Here is an 8,982-nt window from a genome sequence, read left to right on the forward strand (position 1 = left end):
AAAAAAAATACCTACAGATATATACCATAAATAAATAAATGAATAAATAAATCACTCATTATCTAAATATGTCTTAAATAAATCACTTTATACCTAAATATTAATGCCATAAATATAAAATAAATATAAGCAGTAGATGTGTTCAATCTGCTTAGCACCTCTTTTCCTTTCTTGTTTCAGGTATGGGAGATGAGCAACAGCATGAAGAATAGGGATGTGGAGTTTGCAGCCAGAAGACTCCTCCACTCCTCAGAGCCCATGCCTCCTAACTTTCAGTAAGTTATACCTGCCATTCATTTCTTCACAGTTAAGTTCTCTGAATGTGATGTTTGTGGTATTCCCTGAAGCATTTTAAAACTAATTCTGAATATCTGTATTCCATAGACATCCCATGATCATCAGCCAGGCCAAGGAGTATGCCAGGAGGCTGACAGAGCATCAGTTTGAGGCCCCCAGCTCCAAACAGCCTGAACCATGGGAGGTGGTGGCGGAGGTGGTCCACAAAGTCCTGCAGGGCTTCTGGGACTATCCTCCGCTGTTGGAGTCACAAAGGGACCAGGTCTAAGCTGCTCTGTCCTCCATATTCATGCGGTTCACGTACACTCGTGCCATGCGATATGATCCGGTCTATCCAGGAGAAAGGTAGACAGGCCTACCTCAAGACGTCTTGAAGATGAGTCTCAACTGTTTTGCAGCAGAGTTGCTGAACACCATTGTTGATGTTGCAATGAAAGAGACCTGTTCATTGTTTCCTCCAGGTTTTCTTGTCACCACTGCTGAACCACCACTGTTGTACAGTATCCTGGATGCAGCTCCCGCACCCTCTACTAATGGATGTCCTTCCATCCCTACAGTCCACCAAACCCAGACTAGACCTCAACTGCTGACTACATCCAGCCCAGAGGCCGGGTCTTCTGTGGCTCATCCACCCTCACCTGTTAACGCTATAGATGAAGCTCCAGCTAATGTTCAGGTTCCATTTACATTTTCATTGCTTTATTTCAGTTTGATTTGTTTTCATTTTTATTTCATGGTTCATTTACGTAGTTCCTTTTCTCTGCTGCATGTTACATCATTTCCATGCATGGCATCTTTGTTTATGTTAATTTATTTATTTTTTTGTTTATTTTAGTTTCAATTAGGTTTTATTCCATATTATTTCATTTTCATTGTTTACCATTTCACTTACATTTTTGTTTTCATTATTCATTTCATTTTCATTTTTTGTTGTTTAGTTTGATGTTTTTGTGCACTGTATGTTGTTGTGAATGCTGACTTCAGGTTCTCCAGAACCAGACCAGATCTGGTGGGTCTGAACTGAGCCTCTGCTGTAGCCTCAGCTCAACTTTCACTCCACCATTTTCATTTCTTGGTTTTATTTCATTGTTATTGTTTTCTTGTTTTTGTTTCAATAAATTGTTTCATGCTGATGATTCTGAATTGCCATGTGATTGTGATTAGGAACAGCCCCAATCAGTAAAAGATCATGAGAAAAATGTTTCTGCTGCATTATTTGTCATTTTGATTGAACTGAACCCGTGTAATAAAGAACCGTGGAGATGTTAAAACATGTCTTTGCAGTGATTTTTAATCTGCTTCAGATAGGCCATCATCATTCCTATCCCTAATAAGTCACATCCTACCAGCTTGAATGACTATCGCTCATATTCGAACGTTTTCAGAAAACAAGAACACAATTTTAAGCAGGCACATTGGTATCTCTATTTATTGATACTGTAACAGTTAGTCAAAAAATTATTTGGGCTATTATGCTATCAGGCTAACGATCAGGGGTGGACTGGGACAAAAATTCAGCTCTGGCATTTTCTGTCTAGAGCAGCTCACTACATTATGAATGGACACCACGTAGTAGTCCAGAAATCTCTCAGCATCTTCTTTCATGCATACTACAAAGGAGAGTCATATTTCCTGGTAGCGGTTAACAAATAAAGCATGTAGCTATGAACTGATGACTTAAACTGACAGCTACAGCAATCAGTCAAGCAATCTTTATTCATTATAGCATCAAATCATAACAGATGACTAAGGTAGTCATTGATGACTAGGGGTGGGATGACACTAACGGAAAGAACCCTTAGGTAAAACCGGATGGGCGCTATCTATACCGGCTGGGTGGAGGGGTGAGAGGGAGCAAGAGAGACAAAGAGACATGGGGTTAAGGACAGCGACAATAATGACAAAATATCCTGATCTAAATAGAAACATGTTACAGAAAGTAGCAGCATTAGAGCTGGAATTCATTTGTATTAATGGTGACTCAGTCATTATGAAACCATGAATAGGAGAGAATTAAAAAAAAAGACTAATTATCTATAGCCAAGTGAAAAGACATGAATTACATGTCTGAGTAGATAGGCATTGTCACATACGTGTATGTGCACAAGTATGTGTTACCCTTCTTCCTTGTACACAGCCAGCCAGCTCCATTCCTCAGCAAATTTGTGACCTACAAGTAACAGCAAACAGAACTTGTATTCAGCGTATGCATACTGGCAAGTATGTGGAGCCAAGTAGTCTTTTTGTGACGTAGTGACACCTAAAGAACAAATTTATCTGCCGTGAAGGTTGACTTAAAAGTCTCAAAAGAACTCTGAGGTCTAACTGCATATCCACAAATTGAACACCAATGTGAAAATCTTCAACCAGGAAATAATCAGGAATCTGAGAATAAAACAAGTTGCATAATAAACTCACAAAGCCAAGACGAAGGTATCGGATATGACTGATGACTCAAGTACCATAGAACAACTTCTAGCAAGTATATTACACATATAGTAAGTTTCTTCACATAAACCTTTATAAACATTTTCTGTGCAGCTATTACACTTTTGAGGTATTTGGCCCTTAGTAATTCAAAATCATCAGGCAAAACTAATGCTTTGGTATTTACATTTAAAAGTTCAGCCAGAATGCACAGCACCCTCATATGCATTACATTTCTTTGTGCATGCATCGAAAAAAAAAAAAAAAACACCTTCCTAATGTTGCGTAGCTCTCCCTTGTGCCTCCAATTCAGTTGTGACTCATCAGAGAATGGACATGGGTCTTCTGAGGGTGTCTGGAAACAAGGTGTTGTTAGTGGGGGTCTTTGGGTCCTGTGGGTTGAAGGGAGGGGCCTCTGTGGATCATCCCACAGATATTTGATCAGTCAGGATCGAGTAAATTTGGAGGCCAGGTCAACACCTTGTGCTGTGTCTTCATGTTTTCTTGAGTTGTGTGTGTGTGTGTGTCAGGCTGCATCCTACTGGGGATGGCTGCTGCCATCAAGGAATGTCATCGCTATGGGGCGGGGGTAGCTGGTCTGGTCTAGGTGGGAGGTACATGCCTAAGCGACAACAACACTGCAGGTCCACATGGTTAATGCTATGTACTTCTCCTGTCAGTGGTTTGCAATGTTGTGGCTGTGGTTGTGGTAGGAATGATTTCCAGTTGATTTCAATGTCCTGACACAATCTCATAAAAGTCAACTACAAGAAATTGGAACGTGGTTTTTATTATCATATTTATGTAAGAGGTTTATTTATGCAACATCAGTCTGGTTAAATTTTCAGAGCTCATAGACTTCCTTAAACACCTTCGACCACACCAACCTCATTACTCAGATGGTCAAATTCTGAGGGCACAGGCACACTTGTACGTACTTCACATCCAGACCTGGAGCTTCTGTCCTGCAGTGGTCCCATGCTCCACCTATGGGCAGTAAGAGTCAAAGCACTTTCAGACCCGTACACTTCAAGCAGCACAAAAGTTGTCCTATGAACAACTCTTTCATGTTTGAGAAATTTAAACAACACTTAGTCTTAACTGGTTTCTATTAACAACATAAACATGCATTCTGTAACATACATGTTTTGAAAAGATTATTAATCATGTTAAATTTGAGGAGAAAAGGTAGAGATAAGTTAAAGTAAGAAGTTGAAGTGAACATTATAGTTAAAGTACTACGGTTTATTAATGATAATTAAGTAATTAAGTACATTTTAATGCCCCCCACGACTAAAGTTATGAGTTGTAATGCGCACACTGTCCACAAGGTGGCGTACTTGCACTCTTCCCTTATTGAAATCTCCTTCAAGTGTTTCTCACCTTTTCCCTTTTCGCTCGAGGTTTTAAATGATGCTCGGCCTGTTACATACAAGTAGTGCTTTCCTTTTTTTTTTCGTTCTTTGTTTTTTTTTGTTTGTTTTTGTTTGTATATACATTTAAAGTTTAACTTTGATGACCGACTACATCACGCCATGTTTGTCCTCCTACGTGTGTGACACTGCGGTGCAGTGTGTGCAGAAATCTGTCGGGCTCGAATATCGATACGCTTTGATAAAAGCACACCGAAGGAGCAAACACACTTAATCTCCCGGACTGGTTTGGTGTGTGTATCTTTGGAGGTGCTACAGTCTTTTATGATCTTTCGGCCATTTAAATCCTGCACACAACACGCAGTCATACAACACAACTTCAAGTAAATCCTGTAGATCAAACACCGAAAGATGGAATAATTTAGACGGGTTTTTATTTTGAAATGATCAATTTTATATGTGCTCTTGTGATATTTTGATTTCAACTGATATGCGATTGTCATTTATTTATTTATTCATATTTTTTTAAATTTCTTTCCCCCCCCTAGAAATCAACTAATCCTCGTAGGCTCTGTTACGATGGTCTTCGAAAGTATTTCCATTAGACACATTTGTGTCCGTATCCTAACTTACTTTTCTTCTTCTCTGAGCACTGGGTGTTTTGTATAACTGTTTCGAGGGCCCGGTGTTTTTCTAAGCAAATTTCCACCTGCAGGTTGGCCTTTTCATTGGCTGAAACCACAGTCAGATTCCCCTGCGAAATTATCTGATTGAAAATCAGGGAGGGGAGAGCGAGAAAGAGCAACAAGTGTCATGGTTTTACACTGCTTTGCTTTTAGTTTTAGGAAAGGATTTCACGTCCCTCCGCCGCCGCCCAACCGAACAAGTAACTTATAATAATTAATATTATTATCATCATCTTTATTTCGATTTCCGGACGGGAGCTTGTTCAGTTAACGGTGAGTAACAGCCGACAGCGGAACTTTTACCGATGATTTTTTTAATGTCAAACGAAGTGCGCCTCTTATTCCGTTTTATTTTGTAGCAATATCTTAATCAGTAATATTTAACAAGTTGACTCGTATAATCATTTACGCTGAAGCATGTTTCGATTGTAAATTAAATTATAAAGTGACGCACTTGAGAGAGAGAAGATGGAAAGTGTTGATATACAGTACATTAAAGTTATTCAGCGAGAGCATCTCAAATTAATTCAGTAGAAACTTTTAAGGTGGCTTTAATCGCGCCTCACTGGAACGATAAATGCAATAGTTAACAGATACTGTAAGATATTTACTTTGTCGCTATATTTTTTTTTTTTTTGGTCTAGGATCAACATGCCCCGGTCTTTTTTGGTGAAACATAAAAAGTGCGCGTCCTATAACGTCCACCGATCATATGAAGACGAGCCGAAGGAACCCATATGCACTGGTAAGACTTCTATAAATTTAATTTATTTCACGATATAGGCTATATGCTCATATACAGGCTTTAAGTTGTGTTTTAATTCTCAGTGCGTTACAGAGGGAGGTGAGGTAAAGACAAAGTCCTGCTTTAAATGCTTTATGTCGGGATTTTAAAGCTGCTTGTTGTTTTTTTTAATGTATTTCTCCAGTTTTATTCGATTATTATTATTATTATTATTTTATTTTTAAGTCGCCTAACGAATATGCTCTACTGCTTTTAAGCTGTTACAGTTGAACATACAGTTTGGTATTTAAACAGTGCAGTGACAGCAGCGGTTTGTTGTTGTAGGGTGTTTACTTGCTCTCCAATCACACAGCACAATGTGTCTTGTGGATTTGCAGAAGTCCCGGTGGCTGAGGTGCAGAGCACAGACTCCTCAGACAGGCCTCAGTCGGAGGGGCCTTCATCCCCCGTTGACCTCTGCTCGCTTAAAAAGGAGGAGGCAGAGCCCGAATGCCCCTTACCTGTCCACCCGGAGCCGACCAGAGCTCCTTTGGCCCCTGCACAGCCGTACTATTTACCCGCCGGTGAGCTCTTAAAGCATGGCAGCACGTTGAAAGTCTCCTTTCAAAGTTGAATAAATGTTATAACAGAAGTAATTTGTATGTGTGCACTCTTTAGAGCCTCACATGGCTGAATTCCCTCCTTATTACAAGTCGACGTACGCCTGGGAGCCGTTGTCTCTCCGGCAGATGAGTTTCAGCCCCACTGTGCTGCAGCACACCAGCAGCCTGTACGGCACCCACATCAGCCACAGCCCCCCACCCCAGCAGCCTCTGGACTGCAGCACTCACTACTCCCCCACCTCTAACACCTACCACTGCATCACCTGCGACAAGGTAGGCGCATCTTCACGTCCAGCATGTGGGTGAGGGGAACGTGCCTCTTCAAAATGGCAAAAATGAGTGAGTGTCTCCTCATCAGAGGCCTCCGCTGCGTTTCAGGTGTTCTCAACGCCCCACGGGCTGGAGGTTCACGTCAGGAGGTCGCACAGCGGCATGAGGCCTTTCGGCTGCAGCATATGCAGAAAAACCTTCGGCCACGCCGTCAGTCTGGAGCAGCACATGAATGTCCACTCTCAGGTATGGCCCTCACTCTAAAGGAGAGCAAACGTTCTTACACTGTAGAAGGGCATTTCAATGATTTGAAACAACATATAAATGTAGTGTAATTTAGATCCTAGTGGTGTGGCTCAATCCTGCTTTTCCCACGGTGCACCTCACTTCATTTTACATTTTTCCCTGGCTGGTGTGCAGCTTTCTATCTTGTGGTTTTGTAACGCAGCCCTGAGCTATACCTCTCACGGTGACTAAACGGATCCTTAAAACGACTTCCTGGTTCTGTGTTTGGATAAAAGTGTCTTCAGCAGTTGCTGAATTTACTTAACTGATCAGAAGAAGCAGCTCGGTTCACGCAGCAGTTTAAAATTAGGATCATTTAAAAAAGAGGTTACAGAAAGCGGGAAAGGGAAAGATCTGCCGAGGACAAGTTCTAGATCAGAAGCTGCTAAGTGGCGCGGCACATGTGCAGTAACAGGACAGTCAAACTAAGCATTATTTGGGACCTGAACTTAACTTTGTAGCTCAAGCTTTCTGCCATCCTACGCATTCACTGACGACCGTGCGACACTTTTGTACTCGAACAGGAAAAAAGCTTCGAGTGCAAGATGTGCGGGAAATCCTTCAAGCGCTCCTCCACCCTCTCCACGCACCTGCTCATCCACTCCGACACGAGGCCGTACCCCTGCCAGTACTGCGGGAAGAGGTTCCACCAGAAGTCTGACATGAAGAAGCACACATACATTCACACCGGTGAGCATCTCGACTATTTCAGAGTAACAAATGCTTGTCTGTAGCTGCTCTTCCTCTACTTTCCAGGTGCAGCATGCAGGAATTGTTTCCAGGAGTAATATAACTGCTGATAAATCAGAAAAAAAGAAGCTTAAACAAATATCCAGTTGATTTGCATATCTGGTTTTCCTGCTTTGCGCAGAGCTCTGTAAAAAGGAACTCTAACCAGTTAATATTTGCTGCCAACACATGTGTGACAAATCTGAACAATGCCACGTTTCTTTGCTTTGGGGCTTTTAATGCAAACTTTAGCTTCGTGTCAAAACAACAACTTGCAACTATTTTCGGAAAGCTTGATTTTCGCAGAAGCAGCGAAAGGGCGTGACTCTTGTATACAAATCACTTGAAAATGGCAGAAGAGAAATTTGGTTTCACGGGCTTGTGTTGCGTGTGTGTTTTGTTTCCCAGGCGAAAAGCCTCACAAGTGCCAGGTGTGTGGCAAGGCGTTCAGCCAGAGCTCCAACCTGATCACCCACAGCCGGAAGCACACAGGCTTCAAGCCATTCGGGTGCGACATTTGCTCCAAGGGCTTCCAGCGCAAGGTGGATCTCCGCAGGCACCACGAGAGCCAGCACGGCATGAAGTGAGGGCCGACGCCTGGCGCGTTCAGGACGCTCGGTGCAAATAAGAGACAGGAATAAGGAAGCTGTGAAAAACCTTCTCAGGTGGAAGACCATTTCAAGGTAGCCGATTGAAAAGTATCCGCTAATATATTGGAAGAAATCTTTCAAAGACGTGTTTACATGAGGAGTGCTGTCATGTCGCTCTTGTGTCTCATAAATGGTGAGAACATCGCTTTTAGTGTTGTATAATATATTTAAAGTGTTCTGGAGAGGTGTAAATTGGTCTGTGTGTGAATTTAAATGCTGAAATAAAGGAGTGAACTAAGTGGGGGGAAATTGTTGGTTGTTCTTTTTGGAGCACAGTGAAATTTGATATGTGGTCCTCCTGTAGCTACAAGGCAAAACACACGCACGTGTGTTTGCCTAAGATGAGCACTGTAAACACACTTTTTCTCCCCGTTCGACTCTTTCCGTGTGTTTTCCTGAGTCACTTTCCTGTACGAGCAGGACGTAGAATAATTCTGCGACTGTGGCCTAAGGTGGAAATCTCTTGCGGGAGCAGAGATAGCGCGTAATGTATTAATCCGGCATTCAAATGACACACCTGGAGCACCATGCAAATCCGAAGCCGGAGAGCTGCTCGCTACTGGAAGTCGTCCAAAAGGAAAAAGTTCGCCGTGAGATGCCGCTCGTCCTCTGCTAGAGGGGCGGCAAAAAAAACAGCGGCATAATCTCAGTAAAAAATCAGTATAGCACAAACTGAGGCCTCGACCTTGCTGAATTTTGGCCACACTCCCTCTGCGTACGCCCCATGTAGCCGCTTGGCATTTGCGGAGCACTGAGTCTAATGGGATACAGGGATTAAAACGAGGCTGTGGATTGATAGTCAACTGTCACCACACCCAGCCTGCGTGTTGGATTTACTTCAGCAAACAACTGGCGACTTTAACGAAGGCTCACCACCTTTCTCAAACACCAAACCTGTTGGGTCAATTAAGCTGCTCA

The 8,982-nt window shown here is 42.3% G+C and overlaps 1 protein-coding gene and 1 long non-coding RNA gene across 2 annotated transcripts; both read left to right on the forward strand.

The window, feature by feature from the left end:
- The first annotated feature begins 255 nt into the window (after nucleotides 1–255).
- Nucleotides 256–1,287, forward strand: LOC124997077. The gene is made up of 3 exons (XR_007110918.1): nucleotides 256–275; nucleotides 385–642; nucleotides 759–1,287. It is a non-coding gene; the product is annotated as an uncharacterized LOC124997077 (long non-coding RNA).
- A 3,600-nt stretch (nucleotides 1,288–4,887) lies between these two features.
- On the forward strand, nucleotides 4,888–8,303 carry gfi1b (growth factor independent 1B transcription repressor). Its single transcript, XM_047570007.1, has 7 exons — nucleotides 4,888–5,056; nucleotides 5,428–5,528; nucleotides 5,906–6,091; nucleotides 6,186–6,403; nucleotides 6,509–6,646; nucleotides 7,210–7,375; nucleotides 7,823–8,303. Exons 2-7 carry the CDS (start codon nucleotides 5,435–5,437, stop codon nucleotides 7,999–8,001), a joined length of 981 nt encoding a protein of 326 aa, XP_047425963.1. The 5' UTR covers nucleotides 4,888–5,056; nucleotides 5,428–5,434; the 3' UTR covers nucleotides 8,002–8,303.
- Nucleotides 8,304–8,982: the final 679 nt, after the last annotated feature.

This window comes from Mugil cephalus, chromosome 19, assembly GCF_022458985.1.
Source record: "Mugil cephalus isolate CIBA_MC_2020 chromosome 19, CIBA_Mcephalus_1.1, whole genome shotgun sequence".
In the NCBI taxonomy this organism is placed as follows: domain Eukaryota; kingdom Metazoa; phylum Chordata; class Actinopteri; order Mugiliformes; family Mugilidae; genus Mugil; species Mugil cephalus.

What these genes read in the sequence shown, in the direction of transcription:
- gfi1b (XM_047570007.1), top strand. Translation starts at nt 5,435, where the DNA reads ATGCCCCGGTCTTTTTTGGTGAAACATAAAAAGTGCGCGTCCTATAAC. An exon ending in GAAGGAACCCATATGCACTG is followed by an intron (nt 5,529 to 5,905) that starts GTAAGACTTCTA and finishes GTGGATTTGCAG; the next exon opens with AAGTCCCGGTGGCTGAGGTG. An exon ending in ACTGCATCACCTGCGACAAG is followed by an intron (nt 6,404 to 6,508) that starts GTAGGCGCATCT and finishes GCTGCGTTTCAG; the next exon opens with GTGTTCTCAACGCCCCACGG.